At 42.5% G+C, this 24,609-nt stretch overlaps 1 protein-coding gene across 3 annotated transcripts in view; it reads right to left on the bottom strand.

Annotated features, from left to right (window-relative positions):
* Positions 1–24,609, bottom strand: part of CYGB (cytoglobin) — a 55,434-nt gene that overhangs the window by 23,531 nt on the left and 7,294 nt on the right. The window contains exons 2-4 of one of the 3 annotated variants that reach the window (XM_081185456.1): positions 9,282–9,513; positions 7,131–7,294; positions 97–199 (exon numbers count right to left, since the gene is read on the bottom strand). In XM_081185456.1, the coding sequence (XP_081041582.1) occupies positions 112–199; positions 7,131–7,294; positions 9,282–9,513 (484 nt within the window). In that variant the 3' untranslated portion in view covers positions 97–111. Of the gene's footprint in view, positions 1–96; positions 200–7,130; positions 7,295–9,281; positions 9,514–24,609 lie in introns of those variants that run through there. The other 2 variants (XM_081185457.1, XM_081185458.1) reach the window with 2 other exon arrangements.

The following is a 24,609-nucleotide window of genomic DNA, read 5'->3' as shown; positions in this document are numbered from 1 at the left end:
TTAGTGGCCCAGTAATTGTGGAACTCTTCCAGTTCACATTTGTCCTGTCATTCAAGAAGGTATTAAAAATTACAATTTTCTTATTTCCTTAAAGAATGTTGGCGATCTAATTCAGTACCTCTCTTGCCTGTATCTACTCCATGTTCCATACACTGCCTGAGGTTCTGTTGTTCTGCGTATGGCTTTGTGAGGGCTCTGCCTGAAAAGCGATTAATAAATAACTGGAATTGTAAATACCGTAAAGAATGTTCAAATGACTTGGTCATGGGGCCCATTGGGCAGGTCTTTCCCACAAAACCAGCCACCTCCTTCTAGTGCATTGCTAATTCCATGGGAAAGACCTACACAGTTGTTCCCCTCAAATACAGCTGGGTCTCACATCTAATGGGTACCCAAATCTCAGCTACTCTTGGATTCTGGAACCCTGCTGAAAAGCTACAGGGGTCTTCTGGCAACACTCAATATTCTCTTTACTTAAAACTTAACATGTCAATAACTTCCCGGGTGATGGATGAAATGTCTTGGAGGTCCTACATGTCAAGATAAACTTAGTGTGTGAACATTTGAGGGAGCCTGCAGAGATCCTTGATGTCCCGTTGTTTCAAACCCTTCTATCCCTGCTGTGAGTTTGGATGGAATTATAACAGGTTTTCACTCCACAGTTTTTCTTGGAAACATCTCAGCAGTGCAAACAAATATTCCATGAGAATATGGCGTTGGTTCAGAAGCACACTGAGATTCCCAACTAAATCCCCATAATGTTTTGGGCTGGGATCCTTTGCCCTTCTCTTAGTTCTTTATGGATTCTCTTGATATAAGCCTGGATTGGATAGTCTTTGAAGGAGGTACAGGAGTTGTTCTTGCGTCTTAAGATTGCAACTCTGCCTTTTAACTGGTGGCAGAGAACCCTAGAAAAGGACAGTTCCTATTTGCACTGGAGTCCATCGTTAGCTAAGCCAAGATGTTTAGAATTCCAGATGGCTTGCTGTCAGGGTTCAGGTTTTCTCAGAGAATGAGCAAGGGGAGCAGGACTATCTCCACACTGCCAGTGACTCTGAACAGCCAATGGACCCAGATATCCCTGCCCTAACATTGAAGGTTCCCATACTACCTGCCAGGGTTCCTGGACATGTCCCGCCTTCTCTCCCATAGTCACAGGAGCAGAGGTGATGAGGAGCCAAGCAGAAGCTTCAGCACCAACACCAAAGTGCCCCACTAGCTGCATGTGAAGCTATTCAGGAGGAAGAAAGGAATCACTTGTCTGGATAAGGGCCCGGCTAAGAGTCAGGAAGGGGTGGAGCCTCCACTTCCCACTCGTGAGCTGCTTCCTTGCTGAAACAACAGCTCTCATCCAACAGATCACCTTCAGAACCCGGGGGAATGGACAGTTGAACACAGCTTTTCATTCTTTTTCATATACAGGAATATAAAAATGGCAAAGCGAGGTCTTCTGCATCAGTATTCTGTTTGCTGTGATGGTCACTTACACATTGCCAAAATAGAAGAAAGGCATTGCCAGAAAAAGAGGGAGGACAGAGATTTGCATAAATAGAATATATGCATTGCCAAAAAAAGGGGGGGGACAAAGGAGGACAGAGATTTGCATAAAATTTGCATTTGCTAATGTGCAAATTTAGAAATAATTACTATAATTTGAATAGAAATGAGATGATAAATCTGTGTTGTTAAGAACATAGGAAGAGCTGTGCTGGAGGCAGACCAAGGGCCTATCTAGTCTTAGCATCCTGTTTCTCACAGTGGCCAACAAGAGGTCTATGGGAAGCCTCTGGGCAAGACAACAGGACTCCAGACCCCAGGACCAGGTATTCAGAGACATGCTGCTTCTGATTCTGGAGGCAATACAAGGACATCATGACTGGTGGCCACTGGTAGCTTTGTCCTCCACAAACCTTTGATGAAGGAGCACTCAGGCATGTGAACCCTTGACCCATCTGCCACCTGCAGTGACATACCACCCAAATACAGATTTTCCTCTTCATAAGCTGCTTGAAATAAAAATAAAAACAGCTTATGAAACAGCTGTCATTCAGTTGTCAAATTTACTTTAATAATCTCCTGAGGACTAGAAATTTACTTAGAATTAAAAGATGGCATTTACTTCCCTCAAGAAAATCAGGAGAACCTTCATAAATACCCTGAAGACTGCATGCTCCATATTTTTGCCTGAACTGGGAGAGGCAAAATCTTTCATAAATATTCTCTCAGAACTGCTGGCTGAAATCAGTTGTGGTGTTAATGACTTAAGTTAGGAATTTCTGGCTCTTTGCCTCATAGAGAAGAGAGCACTTCCAGATATCATTGCTTCATTTATCACAGACTTCCATATCGTTCTGAATTGGAACGCATGCCCTATTCTGGCTCAATGTCCTTCAGCTCACTAGACTATTTTATGTAAGCTAGCACTGGCCTCTCAGTGCCCTTGTCAGGCTGAAATTGTAAAGCTGCCTTTTTCTTTTTCTTCCTCTTCCTCTTCCTGCAGTTGCTCCCTGCTATGCCCAAGCTCCTCTAAGAGAACCATTTCCTTCCAGGGATACGACACCGACAAATGCTCACTATACGACTGCTACTTTGCAATCTAGACACTGGATCTAAACTTTCAAGGTTGCCTTCAGATGACCCGTTTGTTCAGCATTCATCCTGATTCATTTGCACAAAGTTTGCAGGGCGGTTAGATGATGTTGACCAGTTATTGAGCATTCAGCCAGATTTGTTTGTAGAGAGGTTATAAGATGTTGCATCAACACAAACTTTCCAGTGCATTTTCCCATCACAGAACAAGTCCACTAATTTGCGGAAGCGTTTTCTGAGTGTGCAAAACCCTTCCGAGCATTTTAGTCTATAATGCATCCTTGATAGCATAACTATGAAAGCCAGTTTGTTTCTGTACTAGCAAAAGGGGATGAGATCAGTGGATTCCAACCAGACTGATGGTATGGTTCCTTCTGACTTGAGCTGCTCTTGAAGCAACCCAGGTCAGTGGAAACACTTCACACTTCCATTAGATGATGCCTTGGAAGCAAGCACCATGTTTCCATGCACGCAGTGTCAGCCTGCAAGGTCAGCCGGACTTAGGTCACTTGAGGCGCTTTCAGTGGACAAAAGTTAATGCAAGTGGAACAGTCCTCACACTCTTAGTTAATCTGCTGGAAGGACATTCTGTCAAACATTTGTCCTTCTGTTGCCTGTTTTGCTGCTAGAGATATAATTACAGTAAACAACCTTTCTTCCCTACTACTTTATCCATCCAGATCAATATTTGTATGAATGTTGATGAGGATTTTTGGTAGGTTCCAGATTTGCATGCAAAGAGAGTTAAGATTCCTATTCTCGTGTGAAACAAATAGCTAGGTAGAAAAGGCTAACCTCAAAACACAGAAATGAATTGTCTGCGACCCTGAGAGGAGTGGTTTGGAGCCCAATTTTGTGCAATTTATCAGATTATCCTTGTATCGTGTAAACCCAAATTGACAGGGAAAAGCATTGAGATTAGTGTTGTTTGAGAGTAAAGTCATGTGGATTACACAAATTAAATGGGAATGCAAATAGCTGCAAATACACAGTAAAGTCATATCTCATGTTATGTTTGCTTCAGGTTGAGCTTTTTCAGGTTGTGTCCCGCGGTGACCCGGGAGTACCAGAAAGAATTACTTCCGGGTTTTGCCGCTTGCACATGTGCAGATGTGCAAAATGATGTCACGTGCATGTGCAGAAGCAGCAAATCGCGACCCGCGCAGACGTGGGTTGCGTTCCTTTCAGGTTGCAAACGGGCCTCCAAAATGGATCCCATTCGCAAACAGAGGTACCGCTGTAAATTCCAGTGTGGACGAGCCCTATATCATTTGCGACTTTCTTATCATATTCTTGGATTATTGCCTCTCTTTTAAAGCAAAAAGGATAGCAGCAATCAAAATACAACATATAATGTTCAGCACCCAGGATTAACATAATATATAATGGGTAAGAAGGGTTTCCTTTCCGACAGATAAATGCCCCCCTAGAACTGCTTTTCATGTATATGCAATTTTTTATCATTTTATCTTGTTTAGAGCTTTCAAATTTTGTAATTGGTGTTTTTGCCTTGGCACTGGTCATTGACCATAATAAAACGACTTGTACTTGTATGCCACTCAACTGTAAATAAAACCCTGTGTGTGTGTGTGTGTCATTAAAATAGTTAATTAAGGTCAAGGTTAAATCAAGGTGTGTTTTTTAAAAAATAATAAATATATGAATAAAAACAACCGCTAAAATATATATTATAAACTAAAATTACAGATTAAAATGCACTTTAGCTTTATGGGTTATATTCAACACTCAACACAGTATGACTTATTTATTATTAATATTAATATGCCTTTTCTCCTGGGTGGGACTGAAGCAAAAATATTTTGGGGCAAAGGTAGAGAGAACCAAGGGTTCTTTATCTCCATAGAGGAAAAAAAGCCTGTTGTTCTGTACATTCTCCCCAAGGTATTACTGCTTTGCACACATCTTTGTAGCATAACCGTGTAACATGTGAACTCGGAAGTAAGTCCTACTGTGTTGAGTGCTGTTTACTTCCAAGTAAGTGCAGACAGGACTGTAGCCTTAATTTGGCTTTGGCTGTGAATAAGGAATGGCAGGATTGTTATTCAAGACATAATAACCCAACTGATGTAGTAGATGCAGAAACGCAGAAACACTATTTTGGTATCTCCTGCTTGTGTGACAATGTCCGTGTGCATTCAAGGCATCCTTGCCATTCCTATATAACTGTAAGAACAAGCAACACCTTATTGCCTTGCTGTCTTTTTTTACTTTGGACTCATCCACACTTCTTCTTGTCCCTCCTCTTTCCCCATGGAAAACCCGCAGTTTACCACTGAATCACAGCAAACATCACCCAGGTTTTCTGCAGAACGATGTCTGTCCTGATTCAACAGTAAAAAGCAGATTTCCTGTGGAAAACGGGGGGGGGGGGGATGAAAAACCTCTCAGACCCATGCTAGACTTCCTTTAAAGCCTAGCAGTTACTCACCCATATTATAGTACAATGAAATGCCTTGCATGCTCATTTTATTGTTCCCGGGGAGGGGAGATAGTGCTTCACTATTACAGTGGTACCTCAGGTTAAGTGCTTAATTCGTTTCGGAGGTCCGTTCTTAACCTGAAACTGGTCTTAACCTGAAGCACCACTTTAGCCAATGGGGCCTCCAGGGGCCGCCGCGCCGCCAGAGCACGATTTCTGTTCTCATCCTGAAGCAAAGTTCTTAACCCGAGGTACTATTTCTGGGTTAGCGGAGTCTGTAACCTGAAGCATCTGTAACCCGAGGTACCACTGTATTGCTAAGGGAATGGCAGTCTTGTGTGGCCATCTGGTTCTGTCAACAAGTAAACAGAAGAGACTTCTGTTGGGTCGTTAAGTTAGCAGCAATTGCTCTCTTACAGCACAACATCTACACAGATATTGGTGAAGGAAGTCTTCTGGCCTGTGATTTCCTTCCCTCGGAATCAGCCAGAGAATGACACACACCACCATTACAAACTTCGTCCCTAATTCCTGCAGCTGCTTTACATACTTGCCTGGCTAAACACCGAGTTTGCCTACTATGAGCTGCTGAGTCATTGCTGAGGCTGGGTTGCCTCTGGGAGAATATCCAGAGCCTTGGCGAATCCCTTTCTGCATCAATCTGTCTGACTAAGCCTTTGTTCTAACCCAGTATGAATCAAGATCGGAGAGGGAATCCCAGCACGCTCTTCTAATATCCCTGAGCTCTTTATGAAAATAGGCCAGAACTGACACTCTTCGCCACCTAGACAGAGAGCTGAGGTGAATCACAGGCTTCAACAATTATGCAAGCAAATCACCGCCAATGAAGAAGAACAAAAATATCTCTGGGCTTGGAGAGAGACGAGGCTGGATGATTCAACAACGAGCAGGAGCTGCCTTATTATCTATGATTTACAGGCTAGGAGGAGTTTTGCTGTTGTTGAAAGGATGATTTAATATTGAGCTAGGGATCTATCAGAGGAAAACTCAAGAATTTTAGCATCAACCTAGGTATGATTTATATGCTTTCTTCATAATTAGAGACCAGAGACAGCACTTCCTCCTGGGTAGCCTGTGATCAGTGGAAGCCTCGCAAGATGTTTTAGTGGTACCATGCCTGAGCTTTGGAAGCTCTGCAACTCTGTGGGATCAAACTGAAACCGAAGAGGGCCGTAGCTTACTGCTGGGACATCTGCCTTGCATGCAAAATGTCCTAAGTTCAATTCCCAGCATCTCCGCATACGACTAGGAGAGATTCCACCTGAAATCCTATAGAGCTGCTGTCGCTGAGTGCAGACAATACTGTGGTAGATGGACTGACTCAGTTTGAGGCAGCTTCCTATTGTGGCAGCTTCCAAGGGGTAGCCATGCTGCTGAGGATGCAGACGGGAGCCCACAAATGTTTATGCTGCAATAAATCTGTTTGTCCTTAAGGTGCCACAAGACTCCTTCTTGTTTTATGGATTTGGACATCCTAGCAGCTTGCCATCAATAGCAAAATGGCGGGGTCTAAAAGCCACCGCTGCACTACAGCTTCCCAGTCTGTTGACATGCGTTCCCAGTGCTATACTAAGTGCTGATTTCGTACAGCAGTGGGAAAGCTGAAGCACAGAGAACATATGGAAAGAGTCCCTCATTAAAACGGTTCAAATATCAGAAGGGACAGTGAGGAAAACTGGCTAGCCTCCCTATGAGGACTGCCAAGAATGAAAGGTTAAGCATCATACTCCTCAGAGCATGTGTAGTTCACAGTCCTTGGGAGTGCATCAAAGCACTTCTGAATTCTTTAGATAACTGCATGCCTTATGGGTAGTCAGTACCAGATTACGTTCAATCTTCTGCAATTAGGTTGCTCACAGGCGAGTTAGACCACATTGTCAAATCATCTCTGAACTACAAAGTGTTTCCCCAACTTTCCCCTCTTCCCCTTATTGCTGTGGCAGAATCCTCATCGTTAAGACTAACGAGCCTAGGCTTACGAATCTACTGGGAGCGCAGAGAGGGGTGGCATGTAGTGAGAGCGCAAAGCCTCAGAGGAAACCCCAAGCCCTCCCCAGCCCTGTTTCCCTGGTCTGCTCACATGGTGGAGTTTGGATACTGCACCCAGCCCACCTCCTTGTACGCGGCAGTCACGTGAGTGCAGATGAGGCTCTTCATCTTGGCCCAGGCTCTCTGGACCTCTGGGGAGGTGAATTCATTGGCATAGTCTTCGGCAAGCACTTCCAGTATGACACCAATGAGAATCTGGGAGGAGAAGAGGTGGCAGTAATAAGTTAAGACAGAGTCCCCCATATTTTCCCCTAACAAGAAACTAGTATCTTTGTTGTGTCTCCCTGCCAGCACAATTCCAATTTCTTCATTGGGGTCTATGCTGTCCTTCCATATGTTGCTGACCAGGGCATCTTACCACATTTTTATTTCTTGTTTGCTTATTATTTGTTTTGCTGATCATGTGTTTATTTATTAATTGCCTTCCGCATGCACATTGCAAAGCGATGTACAAAATATAATAAAATGAGCAAATAGATCGTTCTGGCTCACTTCCATTCTGCCTCTCAAATACCTCCCACCTTGATACCTCAAGTGAATTCATCTTAATCTATGTATACATCCATGTATACAAAGTGGAAGGAACCACCTCTGAAGATGAAAGCAGGACAGTTCAAAACAGGCACAACTGGCATGAAAATAAGAACTTAGTGTCCAAAGTCCATGTGAACATTTAAAAAGGAAATAGCTCCTGAGCGTTAGTGGAGAGAAACCTTAATCAAATGCTGATGACCACAGAACATAATTATAAATTTCTTCCATGATTGGAACTAGAATGGAATTTTGGAACCCCAAAAGAGTTAGATCAACAAACTGGGACTATCCCAAATTCTTATGCTTCTGAGAACCCACAACAGACTGTATCAGTGAATTTGTCTCAGTTGTTTCTGATTTGTATCTTCAGATGCAGTGTTGCACTGAGTCCTATTTTTATGTTTCTTCTACAAGTGTTTTTCTTCAATTTTTACGTTTATATTTAATTATTGAATTTATTACATTTTTCTATACGTATACCTTTATTGAGACATGCTCTTTGCAATACAAGTATTTCTATAAATACATTTCCCCTGCCTATTTGCCAGAATTTTATATAGGCCACATCTGCACAGCAGTTTAATGTGCATTCGGAGCTCACTTGTGCCTGTATGCTTTTCCCCGGAGTTCACATGATATCCTCCTCATCCACATGCCAGCGCACTTTTTTTTTGCCACTGAATTAGCATTTCCCAATCGCTGATAATACAACAAGGGAAATAAAGTCTTGCAGAAATTCACACTTTGCCCAATGGTGGACATAAACAAGCACATTGTGGCTTCAGATGAACTCAGGAAGGGATGGAATGTCCTGGCTGTCGACATAAGAACATAAGAAAGCCTGTGGGGTCAGGCCAATGGTCCACTGGGTCAGGCATCCTGTTCTCACTGAAGCCAGCCAGATACCTGTCAGAAACCCACAAGCAAGTTCCGAGCATAAGAGCACTCTCCCCACCTATGGTCTCCAGCAACTGGCATTCAAAAGCATTATTCCTCTAGCTGTGGAAGCAGAGCAGAGCCAACGTGGCTAGTAGCCACTGATGACCTTCTCCTTCATTACTACTACTACTACTACTAATTTTTATTTATACCCCTCCCCCCGGCCAAAGGGCAGCTAACACCAGTAAAATTACAATGGAAACATAAGGGGGGGGGGACACAAACAAAAAAACCTCAATTTAAAATACTGGTTAAAATACAATTTAAAAAGCAGCCTCATTTAAAAAGTAGCCCATAAATCAAAACTGTAAGGGGAGGGAAGACATAAGGGTCTCAACATCTTTTTTTAAAGCCATCACGGCCTCTGGTGTGAGTGGGCTTCATTGTTTAAGTATGCACTTTATTTTTCATTTTTTATTTATGCAAATTTGATCCTTTGCAAATGGATGTATTTAATTTAAAAACAAAAAAGGTGTGTTTGTGTGTGGGGGGGGGGGAATCACGAGCTGGCCAGAATCATAGCTGTCAACTTTCCCCCCTTTTAAAGGGAAATTCCCTTATTTCGAATAGGATTCCTCGCAAGAAAAGGGAAAAGTTGACAGCTATGGCCAGAATGGGCAACCGGCACAGAATCACTGCTTTTTATCTGCCCTATTCGAAGCATTTGCCTGTTATCCATGAATGAACAAAGACTTGGCTTTCTCTTTACCTTAAAGTAGAATGGTTCGACTTTGTGCTTGACAGCATGCGCCTTGCCCACCAAGGCTAGAACGGAGGAGACCTTTTCTGAGTCGTAGATGTTCTCCACCACACTATTAATAGCCCCCATGACCCGCATGCCATGTTTACGCAGCTGCGGACTCCTCTCCATCTCTAGTGGGTCCTCCATGTGCTTGAATTGGCTGAAGTACTGCTTGGCAGATGGGAAGTTGACAAAAAACCTGCACGGCGCAGTTAAGAAGAGAAAGAAAATGGGAAAGCTAAGTCAACCTAAGAGAGATATAATAATAATAATAATAATAATAATAATAATAATAATAATAATAATAATTTATTATTTATACCCCGCCCATCTGGCTGAGTTTCCCCAGCCACTCTGGGCGGCTCCCAATCAGTGTTAAAAACAGTACAGCGTTACATATTAAAAACTTCCCTGAACAGGGCTGCCTTAAGATGTCTTCTGAATGTTGAGTGTAATTGGCCCCTGTCTGCACTATATGCTTAAAGCAGTATCATATCCGTTTAAACAGTCATGGCTTCCCCTCAAAGAATCCCAGGAACTGTTGTCTATTAATGGGACTACCTGCATACCAGGGCAGTGCACCGTATTTTTCGCTCTATAGAACACACCCGACCATAAGACGTGCCTAGTTTTAGAGGGGGAGAACAAGAAAAAAAATATCTCCCTCTCTGCGCAGCGCCCCTTCAGCAAAGCGACAAGAGAAATGGAGCCCCTTCCATTTCTCCTCCCACTTCACTGAAGGGGCGCTGCGCAGAGAAGGAAAGCTGCGCAGCGCCTCTCCAGCAAAGTGAAGCCAGGAGAGCAAGAGGGATCGGTGCTCACCGATCCCTCTTGCTCTCCTGGCTTCAGGGATAGCTGCCTGAAGTCTCCGGAGCGCAGCGTTGGTTTCGCTGAAGCCATGGAGCCTGCATTCGCTCCATAAGACACACATTTCCCCTTAATTTTGGGAGGGGAAAAAGTGTGTCTTACAGAGCGAAAAATACGGTATTTCAAAAACACATATAGCAGAAATTTCAATGCTTATCACTTATTTCATTACCTTTTAGAACAAAGAAAAAGAGGAAAACATATACTAAGAATCCACAAGTACATGGGCATATAACATCAAAATAAACATAAACATTTAGCTCAATTTATCTCTCTCTTTGTGTATGTCAGTCTACTCCATAGAGAGATTTAGAATATAATTGACATAACCAAGGGAGGCAGTTATGAGTAATTCTATATAAATAAATGATATACTGGGATACAATTTTTATTTAAATCACTTATCATATGATTGATAAATGGCTACCTCAACAGCAGCTTTACTTCTTTGTACTTTTAAGTGATATGTGTGTCCCCCCGATACCGCTATAAATAAAAGCTTTTTATACTGTTCATCTAGAGTCAGATTATGTGCATCCTTCCAATTCTGAGTAATAACCAAACATGCAGCAACAAACATGAAAAGAACTAAACCCTTTGGGCATAAATTACATGTTTGGCCAGAAGATAGAGAAAAGAAACGCATCCCAGGTTCATAAGGGACACCAGGCCCCCAAATAATATTCATTTCTCATAAAACCCATTTCTAGTATTTCGCCATCAGGAGTGAAACCACCGTAGATGCAGAACTCTGTAGAAATATAACCGGATTTTGAGGCCAGTAGGAGTCAGGTGAAAAGAGAATTCAATAGGTGTTTTTAGAGAGTCCTAAGAGTCACCTAACTCAGAGATTAACTCAGTCGCAAGTGTGTGTTCATGTGTGCATAATTATTTCTACTGCCATTACATGAGATAAAAAGTTATAACAAACAAATTAGCATTATGACCCTTGTCCCATCCTTTTTCCAGAGGGTCCAAAGTCTTATTTATTTATTATATGACTCTGGGCTTTCTGGAAATGGCTTTATAGCTGCCTTACATATCACTATTTGGGTATATTTTCAGTGCGTTTTATCAAGCACTTGTTGCACATAGCAGACTTATAGTCGCTGTAAGTCTGAAGGCAGTACGTATGGAAAATTGCCCAGGATCCAACATGAAAGAACCACAGCTCAGTAGCTATTTAATCACATATTGGCAACTTTGGATTGCACATTTAAAGTTGATTGGGAGGTTTTGTGCAACAAACCTGCTTCCCCGAAAGACTGGACTTGTTGTGATAAGGGAATTGATGGGGAAATGCGTTTGAAAGTGTGGGAGAGCACTGGCTTCGATGCAAAGTCCTCCCCACACAAACAAATCAAGAGGAAAGCTCAATAAGCAGGTCACATTGAAGTGCCTATCGCCTAACCATCTAATCACAATCAATGCTGAATAAACAGGTCTCCTCTGGAGGAGCCCTGTGTGTTGCATAGGAAGGCAACCCAGAAAATGTTAACCATTTGTCCCCTGAAACCTGCACTGTTTGCACATCAAACACCTGCCTCAGCTCGTTTCACCCTGGCACAGACCGAAACAGATGTCTACACAGCCCATGAATCTCCCTTCCAATGTCACCTCAGCCTCTCTGAGATCCTGGCTCACTGCTCCAGCCCCCTTGTACACACACAACACTACCGAGAAGCAGACTCATTCCCCCTTTTCTTCTGCTCTTCCCACTTGGCTGAATCTCACGCAGGAGGTTGCCAGGAAAACCGTGTGAAGCCGCGAATGGAATAACCATCATCCTTGCTGCCTTCCCTAGACATCTGGGATTTATCAGCCAGCCTAAAATAGGTTTTGATGTGTGAAGAGTGTGTGGCAACAAAAAAAGGAAGAAAAAGTCTAGAGGGGGGGTGGGGAGGAGGAAGTCATTTGTAAGATGAAACAGAAAGGGAACCACTTCTTTTCCGTCTTCTTTTCCCTCTTGTGTTCTGTTTAGCCTTTCTCAAATTAAATCCAAATGCCAAGTCTACCAAGTTTGCTTTTGACAGGGAAATGGGCGCATACGTTAAGAGTATGTTTGCTGTTGGGCTGCTTTTAAACTCCCAGGTGCTTCTACATGGGGGCAAAGTGCTCAGTACAAGCCTGCCCAGTAAACAGCCTGGGAGACTTTGGTCAACAGGCGGTCTAGAAAAAAAATTACCGATTAATCATATCCTGCAAGCAAGGACTCCAGTTCGACAGCCTACCTCAGGGAGCTAGGCAACCCTGATTCAGAACCCTCAGAGTTGGCCATTATTCAGGGGAAACAGGTAACCAAGCAATACAGTGGTACCTCAGGTTACATACGCTTCAGTTTACGGACTCTGCTAACCCAGAAATAGTACCTCGGGTTAAGAACTTTGCTTCAGGATGAGAACAGAAATCATGCTCCGGTGGCATGGCAGCAGCAGGAGGCCCCATTAGCTAAAGTGGTGCTTCAGGTTAAGAACAGTTTCAGGTTAAGAACAGACCTCCGGAACGAATTAAGTACTTAACCCGAGGTACCACTGTATAGGCAGACTCCTTCACAAAATGAATGCCTAATTTATACCTTTCTGAGAACCAAAAGGGCATTAAAAGAATGAGCAGTGGGCGGGAAGATGCCTTTCTTCACTATTGAGGATGGGCATAAACAATTCTGGATTGAAGAAAAACTGCATCTTTGTGCTACAAATGGGTCATTGTGTATGTAGTTTATGAGAGGTGGCGGATGGATGTGTTCTAATTGTCTACAACTGAGACCTGGAACAAAACGCTGCAGCACGGGAGATGTTGACCACTCCATTCCATTCCTGCTCTCTCCTTGCTTCCAGTTTTCCATTTCCCTCCTAAATAGCTAGCCAGCATTCTGTGTCTAGTGAGCATACGTGGTCCCCATTGAGCTGCTTTGAGGGCTCCATCCTTACGAGTTATGTGAATTTGGTAGCACTCCCGAGCCTCCTAATACCCCTCCTCCCCTTGTGCTGGGGTTATTTTGGATACATAAGCACTCATGGCCTGAATGGTGGAAATCTGACCCCTTCATCAGAATCCTTGCTGTACAGGCATACTTTGCAATAATAATAATAATAATAATAATAATAATAATAATAATAATAATAATAATAATAATAATAATGGCTTTTCATTCAATTGGGATTATTTAATACATTGCCATGACATTCAAGGCTCATCCACACTTTTGCTTGTCTCTGCTTTCTAGGCATGGGTATGAGGTTTTTCTTCTTCTTCTGCTTCTTCTTCATCATCATTATCATTATCATCATCACTATCACTATCACCATCACCATCACCATCATTTATTTATACCCTGCCCATCTGGCTGTGTTTCCCCAGCCACTCTGGGTGGCTTTCAACAGAACATTAAAAACAGAATAAAACTTCAAACATTAAAAACTTCCCTAAACAGGGTTGCCTTCAGATGTCTTCTAAAAGTCTGATAGTTGTTTATTTCCTTGACATCTGATGGGAGGGCGTTCCATAGGGAGGGCGCCACTAGCGAGAAGGCCCTCTGCCTGGTTCCCTGTAACTTGGCTTCTCGCAGTGAGAGAACCGCCAGAAGGCCCTCGGAGCTGGACCTCAGTGTCCAGGCTGAATGATGGGGGTGGAGACGCTCCTTCAGGTATACTGGACCGAGGCCATTTACGGCTTTAAAGGTCAGCACCAACACTTTGAATTGTGCTAGGAAACATACTGGGAGCCAATGTAGGTCTTTCAGGACCAGTGTTATATGGTCTTGGCGGCCACACCCAGTCATCGGTCTAGTTGCCGCATTCTGATTTTGCTCTTCCTGAAGCCCAGATATATCTGCATCAGCATGCTGAATGATGGCCATGTTGATTTCAACTTGGGGTGGATAGGAGGCTTTTAAAAAAAGAATAATCTCATGGTGGGAGAAAACAGCCACGTGAAATCAAGCTTCAGAAAAAAATATATTATTGTATATTGCTGCAAGCTTTTGCAAATCTAATATTTGCTATGGCATAACATGCACAGTTCAAACTGATAAAAAGCAGATGCCGGAATACTGATTCCACTGAATTCTTTCTCTGATTAATTCCATTCTAAGCCTCCTCTTTTGTGTTTCAGGACATACATCTGGACAAACATGGACAATATGTCCTTTAAGGCTATTCTGACTTCCCCTGGGCCCTTTCCTCTCTAAGCATTTTGGGAACGTGATTTTTAGGCCCAGTCCATTGAGAAACTCTTTGACCAAGGCACTTTGAAATGAATGGGGCTTAAAGAAAAACTCTGCTGTTGCACAACAAGTGTGTGTGTGTGAGGGGGATTTGTTCAGGAGATGTAGATTTGTGGACTATGCTCCTAATCAACAGCAGAAGTTGGGAAATAATCTCATTAAGGTGCAAGATTGCCACAGGCATTGGGAATGTGTTACGGGGTTCTCTTTTTGAATCAGATATTTGTTCAATATGCTGGAGGAGTGAACTCATTATCTAATGTTTTGTCAGGGACTGTAGTTTGACATCACAATCATCTCTCCAGCATTATCTCAACGCTTCCAAGTTTATAAATGGGTGAACTATATTTGGCAATCTTGTTTCTTCTGTCAGTGCATCTGGAACCATTTAGGATGGATCCTAACAAGTGTGTAACCTGAGGAAAATTTAATCCATGAGACTTTCAAAACAAAGGTCCATAAAACATTTTCAAAAGCTGGAGGCATTTTATGATTCTGACCGCTATGTGGAACTGGGCACTTGTTACAAAATAAAACATCTGAACATATTAGCTTTAATAGATAGATACAGTGCTTTTTTCCTTAAAAAATATGTTTAGGGGTACTGTCATCTTCACTCAAGAAAATCACCATCTTATAGTTCAAATCGGGGAAAATAAATACAGTAAATGGACAAAAGTACAAAGATTCACAAAATGTTTAGGGGTATGCGTACCCCTGCATCCGCCCAGAAAAAAAAGCACTGGATGGATGGATGGATAGATAGATAGATTGATAGATAGAAGATAGATAGATTAGATAGATGATAAATAGATAGATAGATAGATAGATAGATAGATAGATAGATAGATAGATAGAGATAGATAGATAGATAGATAACAAGTTTCTAGTCCATAAAGGACTGTGAAGATAACTTTGGCAATGCCTGGTGAAATCATAGAGCATGGGATATATGTATACACAGAGCTGGCTTTCTAGTGGTCAGGGGTAAGTCTTTCGTGATTTGCAAATTTCTTATCAAGGCTTTTCGAGACTTGTCCATGAATAAATTTTTGCAAAACAAAGAAATAGATGCACATTGGTTAATTAGTTATCACAAAATTCAGCTCCCTCTTTGGCACAAAATCTGAGTAACATTGGCACAGAACTGTTGCTTTGTTTATTGATTTATATTTAGCATCACAACCCTGCCTATATCAAGCTAACAGGACATGTGTGTCGTGAAAAACTTCTCCAGCTTCAGATACACTGCTGGGATAAGCCTCCAGGATGCTACAATAGCTTTATTACTGGCAACTCTAAATCAAGGTAGTCAGAAAAAAGATCTAGAACTACTGGTAGATTTCTAGGTGATTTCCAGCAGATTGCCAGGGATTTTTCCCCCACAATGAATTGACAGCTGCAACAAACTGACCCCCTCCAAAAAACCAAAAAAACCTCTGTAATGATGTTAGTGTGCATTAAACTGCTTTTGTAAACCACCTTGTGAGGGCAATATGCCCCTTAAAAGAGGGCAAGTAATAGGTTCCATTAACTATTCTGGAGGATCCGATTTTGGAAAGCACAGCATAGATTTTCCAGGTTATAGTGAGAAAGCCCACTGACGTTGGGAGTTGGTGCCAGTCTAAGCACCCATTTCTTACCTCTCCCATAGATGCCAAGTTAAGGTGTACCCTTGTCATTTGTTTGAGCCACATTTACCTGTTCTGTTGGTAGCTATCCAAGTGCATTCGGTACTTAAAATTGAAAAAGCAGAGCGATGATATCCCATCTAATCCATCCACCCACCCACCATCTTTCCTAGTATGAATGCATAAGCTTGCTCCACCTCTTGCTGTGTGATATGTGGAAGTGAAGTACCTAACTTGCCTTAAAATGTGGATTTTCTAGGGACCCGCTAGCCAGTCTGAATATACGACAAAGTGCAATGGATTCTCCCTTGCATCCCCATCCTTCCTCTGTCTATCCATCTCTTGTGCAAGCTCTCCTAAAGCCTGGCACCAAAGAAAAATGTGGACCGTCTAGCAACAGAAGGGCTGTTTCTGTTTCTGCCAGAGTGCTAAGCCATTTCAGTTGACCTATTCTAGACAGATGCTCGTCCTTTTCATAACACTGTTATCGTGATTTCAGCAGCCTGGGCTGCTTTGATTTATCAAAGGCTTTCAGAGACGCTCGTCTCAAAGAGCAGAGGCCACCGCTGTGCTCTGAAGTAATTACCAGCTTTACAGAATTTTGTCCTGTGTAGTCATTTCACCACCATAGGCAACACATCCCACTAGACAGCATAATGGCCCTCGAATTCACTCTGTGGCCGTTTCCAGAAGCCCAAACATCCCTTGATTCATAAATCTAACTTTTCACTCTGTGGCTCTGCAATCCCTGCATTCTGACTATCTGTTTAGTGTTCAGGGATGTGAATTGTGCCTGCGGTGCAAAAGACTTTACAGCAATTTCTGTAGCCTAAGCCAAAAATGATCTGATCTCATATTCAGAAATACCCATCCCTGCTCCCCAAAGATTTTGCTGGAAGTCTGATTGCATTTTGCACATTCTCCCCTTTTCTATCCAGTTTCTTTTGGGCAATATTTTTATGTGCTGGTTCTCGCAAGTTGGTACAACAACCCGCCTGCAAAGACACAGAGTTGGAACAGATACGGTACTTCCTTTCGTGCTTCCTTTCTGGCCTCCAAGATAACCCTGGAGAAATCTCTGCTAGAGATTCCAAGACTCTCCACAGGAGTTACAGTTCCCAGAGCTCCTTAGATAAGACCCATGGGAGGAACTAAGCAGGTTTGAAATTTATTCACAATTACATATATAGTGCAGACGTTGGCTGAATCACAAGACAAGAAGACGGTAAAAAATTCAAGCAAACCCTTGAAACACGTTCTATGTGCGAGAGAGTTGCTCTCCTACAAAACAATGGCTGTTCATCAAGTTCACAAGTACCACAACTCTCTTCAGATTTCTACTACTTCTTTCTAAATCAGCCAATTTCATGTCAGGTGTATGAAAGACAAATAAACCTTGCTAAAATACATAGATAGTGGGATGATAGTAAAATTAACTCTATTGTTTTGGGGGCTTGTTTTTTTTTAATGTCTGTCCTTGACTGTGCACTACTTCTGTGTTTTCTTTCTTTCACTCTGCTAACTCATTCACTTCCAGGTCCAATGTTTACTCCACCCCCTTCACAATACTTTGGACAAGCTTTTGGCGTTTTCTGTGTGTGGAGGGGGAAAGCTTATCTGTTTAAATGTATAAACATTTTCTTTTTTAAAAAAATCCTGCCGATCATTTTCTTTATTTCTTTTCACTGGAGGCATGCTCCTGGCTGGCGATGAGTGGCTTTGGGACTGCCGCAAGGGCCAACTAATCAGTGCTTTGCACAGCCAGATGAGCAGGGGCGGGGTGAGAAGGTGGCATTGTCATACCAGCCAATCAGCACTCTCTGCCATTGACTTCTGTGGGAAACAGGAAGAACTTTAGATGTTTTCAGTTCTAGGGGAAAGGAGCAAGTACAGACCCACTGCAGGCTCACCACTCAACATATTCGTTTTTGTAATTTCTTCCCATATCCCAGATGACATGAGATCAACTTTGGCCTGTGAAAACCTGATCTAGAGCTGATTTTAGCCTTATGAGAATTAGATTTGATCGGGTGTCATACTCATGACTGAATATAGTATCTTTAAAATATTCATTGCTTCCTTAGTGGTTTTCCTTCCTTTTCTGGAATGGTTTTGCAAAGTTAAGGGAAAGATTAACCTCCTAATACACACTAAATTAAGTCAAAATTAATATAGGTTTGTCATGTTCCACTGTTACGAAAACTGCCTAGTATTTAAACACAAACTCCACAAAGATTATATAATCTAAAAAATGCTGGGTGCTTAACACTTAAAATACACACCAACTATATTCATCCGTTATCCATGTAAGGTTTCTCAGTCCTGTATAGCATTTGCTTTTGCAAAATTAAATTTAAGATATTGAAATCCAAGTTTGCTTGCTATCTTGGCCGGGCAATTATTGTTTGGCATTCCAGAATTATATGAGACACTGCAGGCTGTGATTTAGAGAAATTAGAAGCCATCCCTGTTAAGTTTGTAGAAGAATGGCTCCCATTCTTAACACGCCTTAGCTCTTAGAAAACATTTTGCAAACTGCCTCTAAAATTTACTTGCATACATTTGTATTAAGTATTAATGAAGTTTCGATTCTTAACAAAGAACACCCAACCCAACTTCATGGTATGTTTTATGTTATATTTCTGCTAACCAGTGCTGAATACAAGAATCTGGTAACTTTATAGATCTCTTTTTTTTTTTACTGTATAACAGTTTTGCACATGCAAAAAAAAAAAAAGCAGAAGCTTTTTCTTTTGTAACTTTATTACGAAACCACAACACAAATCCCCAAATAAAGCAAAATTGAAATAAGAAAGAAAAAACCTAGAGCCCAAATAAGCCAACAGTCATCTTTACTAGTAAACCTTTTTGGTCAAAGTTCAGTCACATAAGTTTCTGGTGCTTTGCTTTCTGCAACAGTGAGATCCTTCTCCACCATGGAGCCCTTCAGTCAGATTCCCAAGTACAAATCTGGCCTGTATTGTCAGGGGTTAAATTATTGTGAGATGAAATTAATGCAAAATGCAGAGACACTCAGTTTCCCCAAGGGAAGAGGTGTTATGCTTTCTCACAGTGAAGGTTTTCCTACTTAAAGCTACCAATTACATATTTCCTCATGGATACATAGGAATGAAGTTCAGGGTTTATCGCTGCCTGGAGCATCATAGCTTCTGAGTGAATGTGTGCACAAGTCAACCACTTGTGTGCAAGACTGTCACAGAGCACACACAGGTTGCATATTAATTCCTAGGTAGAAGTGCCTTCCGTGTAGGGGTGTCCTTAATGCTTAAAGCAACAGTTATTACTCCGTGATCACGGGCAAGTCACTGTCTTTCTCAGCTTAACCTACTTCTTATCCAAGGTTGAAGAGGTTTTAATGACGGGATAATGGATTGGATAACAGATTGGATAACTTCTCTCTCTCTCTCTCTCTCTCTCTCTCTCTGAGCAATTCATCATGAGCCTCTGAGGTGCCACAGTATTTGGGGCATCCGTGTTGCCGCAACTTGAATTAAATGGTCACCATTTGGCAATTCGACTCAATTCAATTGCTGTGAGGATGGATGAGATAGTGAAGTCCTAAAAAAAAATGCTGTTTAAATATCCTAGAATACTGATAATATACACAAAGAACTTTGTGTATCCCACAAGCATTGATTACTGAGGTGATATAATACAATTGCACAACCTTGCTGGGAGTTTTTGCCCATGATGGAAAGATTTGTATCCCAACTTTGCCATTTTAGGTACTGCCTGTGATTTTAGTTCTAAGACTCAACTCCTTAGGCAGCTCTTCCACCAATGAGCTCCTCTTACAGTCACAGACCACAAACTAGCATTGAAATCAGTGGTCTTAAGTGCATCTAGCTCTGAGCTTGGATTGCTGCCAAAATGCTCTTCCTAATGTTTAATTTAAAACTACTGCCCTCTAATTCAAACCTGCTGCCTGGAATATCCATTCCTTGTATGTGATGAACAGTTGTTCCCTCTCCACCTTCAGATTTTGAATGTTTTCTTAAGGCTGCAGTGTTCAGTTCATATGACGTTGCCTCTATGATAACGTCTGCATATGGTGTTCATCATTGTAAGTGTGTGATAAGCTCCCTAAAGAATGAGCCCGGAGTGCTAGGCCCTTATTGGCTAAAGGAGTTTTAAGGTACAACTCAGGAAGGCGTCTCTAGCTAATCAGGAACGGCATGTAGCTAAGCAGATTAAGCTACATGGTGATGCCACAAAGCCAATTCAGGGTGAGGGCATTGCTTCCTGCCCTCACTCTGAGTGGGCAAATCCTTTTTACTTCTGTAACATAAAAAAGTCCCATATTTTGGTTCATTCCTAATTATAGTAGCCACCTGTCATGTATGCTTTAGATAAGACGTCTGCATTGAAGGGTATTGAACTATAATAATTATATAATAATAAATTATTATTTGTACCCCACCCATCTGGCTGGGTTTCCCCAGCCACTCTGGGTGGCTTCCAACAAAAGATACATTAAAATGTCAAAAAAAAATAAATACATTAAAATGTCAGACATTAAAAACTTCCCTAAACAGGGCTGCCTTCAGATGACCCTTGGGTCCTTTCCAACTTGACAATTCTATTATTCTATTTAAGAGGGCACACCTGAGCCAGGATGGTACAGCAGATAGGATGTTGGACTGAAGAGTGGGGAGAACTGGGTTCAAATTTCCATTTAACCACAGGAACGTAGGAATGTGCCTTACACCAGGTCAGACTAGTGGCCCATCTAGCTCAGAACTGCCTGCATTGATTGGCACCAGGGTCTTTCTCAGCCTTACCTGGAGCTTGAACCCAGGACATTTTCCATTTAAAGCAGATCCTCTGCCACTGAGCTACAGCCTTTAGGTAAGCCATGAAGCATACTAGACAATAATACACAGGTCATATTCTTCAGCTGCTGATTCTATTTCCCAGGGACAGTCCCTGTTTTCTGGAACCTGACCCTGGATTAACCATTGCCCATATTATGTCCTTATATTCCTTTTGCCATGCGGAGAAATGCTCTTAAATAGTGACCTTGTCACTATCTGGATAATCGTGGTTTCTTACAGATACCTTGAAACTTCTGCTCCTTTAATAATTTTGTGTATGGGTTTGTTGCTGCTGCTTCTGGGGAATATTTCATAAGCCACTAGCCTTTACAGCAGCCTTTCTCAACCTGTGGGTCCCCAGATGTTGTTGAACTACAACTCCCATCACCCCTAGCTAGCAAGGCCGGAGCTCAGGGATGATGGGAGTTGTAGTCCAACAACATCTGGCAACCCACAAGTTGAGTACCGCTGCTTTAGAGGCTAGGAAAATGAGATAAAAGTCAGGGAGCTATAGTGCAACAAGCTTTGGACAGACCTCGAGTAACTCTGTGGCTGATAAGGATTTGAACCCAGGGCCTTAGCACAGCACCATGCTGCTTCTCTTGTGATCACTTATGGCATGCTCAAATGCAGATGATACAGCGAGTGAGATGGACCACAAATTCTCCCAAAATTTGTACATCAGTGGAGCTGTTGAATTATTTACTGGTGAGAGAGGCAAGCTGCAAAAGCCAGCCGAATACAATTCTGAGTACTGCTTTTCTTCTCGACGTGCCTTCACAACAGCCTCTCCACATGACCTAGTTCTCCAGGAGGGAAGCAATGATCAATTATCCAGCTGCAAAATGTGCAGGCATGAGACGAGTGAGGGAGCCAGCTGGGTGAGAGAGCTGCTATCACACAGGTACTATTCGTTTCAAACCACATGCATCCTGCTTTGAGAGCACACATGCGTTGACCAGAGTAGCTCCAAAGTGAAGGGGAAAGGGGAGGGGAGGTTAGGAAGGGATCTGGGAAGTGTTCCCTAATTAGGATTTATTTGTGCTCTTTCCTTTCCCTCCCTCTCCCTCTCCCACTCTCCTCCACCTCAGCCTCCTTCATTGGCCTCTTCCTGTCATACAGTGACTTATTAGGACTGCATGGGTGTGTGAAAGGGCCCTTTACAAAACCCCTCCAGCATCTTGGAGGAAAACAAACGGGATCTTAAAAAAATAAATAAGTGATAAATGATGTACACAAGACCAAAGCAGAAAAGAAAATGAAAGCAGCCAGAGGCAGGTTTATAGTCCAATGTACTGGTTTCAAAAATTGCCATTTCAGGGGAACAAGACGAGCATCCAAGAAGTTGGCTGAGCAGGACATCCCTTTGCAGAAGCTAAGCTGATTCTTCCTCAGCAGGGCTTCTTCTTCCATGTATTGAATCCTTCTGGCTTTAATAATGCTTTCTACCAATTACCTGGGACGCAAGGTTGGGCAACAGATCTATCTATACCTGACTTCTCTATTTAAATAATGTTGCTATCTTGGCTCCTCTCCAGTCTGTGAAACATGGCTACATTTGACATATGCGTGAAGTGTCGCTGGGGCTGGATCTAGACATATCAAAAAAAAGTTTCGGGAACACACATTGTAAACCTCTTAATGGGAAATCACGTTGGCGGAAGACGGAACTCTACAGCGCCATCTGGTGTCACAGTGTTATAACACATTTAAAATGCTTTTCCTTTACTAAGGTAGCTGAGTCCCGGGTCTCCTTCAGGAGATGATGGTGCAGTTTAGTTGCAGAGAGAATGCACAGGGTTGCCATTGTGGGGGCAAGCATAGCAGTTGCCTTCTGCTTCCCATTTACGCCACAGTACCAATTCTGTTTCTAGTTGATATAAAATAATTCCAACCAATATCCTTATAAAATAATATATCATGCAGCTCTTTTTTGATTTAAAATTACATCTGTAAAAAGCAGGAGTTTGGGATGTTGCTGAAAGTATTCCAATGAATTCAAGAACATCAAGAGTCAAAGACGCATTCAGTGAGCTCATTCACAGAATTGTAGAGTTGGAAAGGACCCTAAGGGCCATTTAGTCCAACCCCTGGCAATGCATAAACCTACCATGAACAAGTAAATTGCTCCCACTTCGCTCTACCCTGGCTCATGCTGTGGGAAAACAAGCTGTGATCCCTGACTTGGCTTTATGTCTGAACTAGGGGTTGTGATTTGTTTTGCTCCAAACAACCTTCAATCTGCAGCCAAAGTTTGTTGAGAGATAACAATAAGTGAGGGATTGTGCTTCATTCCTCCCCAGAGCAAGTGGGGAGGGGAAATGATCCAGCTTGGTGTGTGGATGATAAAATAGTAACTATGGTTTACTGTGATGTGCTAACTAGGCCAGTGACTATAGGTATAATACCCTAGTCCAGTCCTTTCATAGTGTGAGTGATGGGTGGGAGGATTTCAAGGCAGTACGAAAAGCAGGAATGCCAAGTAAAGAAAGTTTGGAAAGAGAAAGGGTGTGAGAGAAAAAGAAGACATTTTCTCAGTCGCATGGATGCCTGCAAGACATTTTCCGGAGGTGGGCAAAAGTGGAACACTGAAAGCAGCTTCAACAAACAATGAAAAGAATAGTGCCTGTTCTATAACTGCTACAAACTTACTATAGTGGTATCTTGGTTCTCGAACGGCTTAGTTGTCGAACAAATTGGCTCCCGAACGCCACAAACCTGAAAGTAAGTGTTCCGGTTTGCAAACCTTTTTTGGAAGCCGAACGTCTGATGCAGCTTCCACTTGGGTGCAGGAAGCTGCTGCAGCCAATCGGAAGCCACACCTTGGTCTTCGAACAATTTCGGGAGTTGAACGGACTCCCGGAACGGATTAAGCTTGAGAACCAAGGTACCACTGTATGTGGATGCCCATGCTCAGTCGTGTTCTTAGGATTTTTATCAGTATTAACATGTTATAGGATGCATTGGTTAATAAGACAACACCTGCTTATTGTCTATTTCTTTTCCATTATTCTCTACAAGCTCTTTGATAAGAAGTGTCTCTGCTGCTTCCATGCACAAGAAGTAGAATTACAAAGTGAGCCTGACTTAACACACTGAGTGTGCGACCCTGTACTCTCTATAAGGCCACTTCAGGACCCTTAGCACTGTGGCATGAGCACTGCTCCACCGGCAGAGATGAAGGTATGCCAGCAGGATGACAGTTATTCCACCGGAAATCTCCTGTTCTGGCATAGATGTTCTGCTGGCAACGTGTTGCTAGCGGAGTTGGAGGAAAGATGCATGCCGGGGGTGAGTGCAGACACATCTCATCCAAAGCCTCTTCGTTTCCTTGATGTGCCCACAGAAAGTGCACAGCTCTACACCAGCCCTGGGTCTGCCATATTTTGTTCCCTCTCATTGTCGGCGCGAAGGAAGGAGAGGAAAACTGGCTCCAGCAACATCTCCCATCTTGCCAACAGTGAAACAGGAGGCCATCAATGCATGGTAGGATCACTTCACCCTGCCTGTTTCCCCTTGCAAACAAACGGTGCTGTTTGGCAGCAGGCTTTTGTTAAATTTCATGGAAAGATATATTGGTTACATTGCCAGATGTATTCTTTTCAGTCTGTAGACTGAATGGCCTTGCTGCACCATTCACACATCAATTCCTGCCTTCATCTATTTTGAAGGTTGTTTTTGAAGGCCACTGTAGTCTTCAAGTTGTTTGCTCTGGCGTAATCCCTATCTAGCTTTAC

This window comes from Podarcis bocagei (assembly GCF_964188305.1).
Source record: "Podarcis bocagei genome assembly, chromosome: 2".
Lineage (NCBI taxonomy): Eukaryota > Metazoa > Chordata > Lepidosauria > Squamata > Lacertidae > Podarcis > Podarcis bocagei.
The sequence above is the reverse complement of the archived record's forward strand: the minus strand, read 5'-3'. Positions and strand labels throughout refer to the sequence as shown.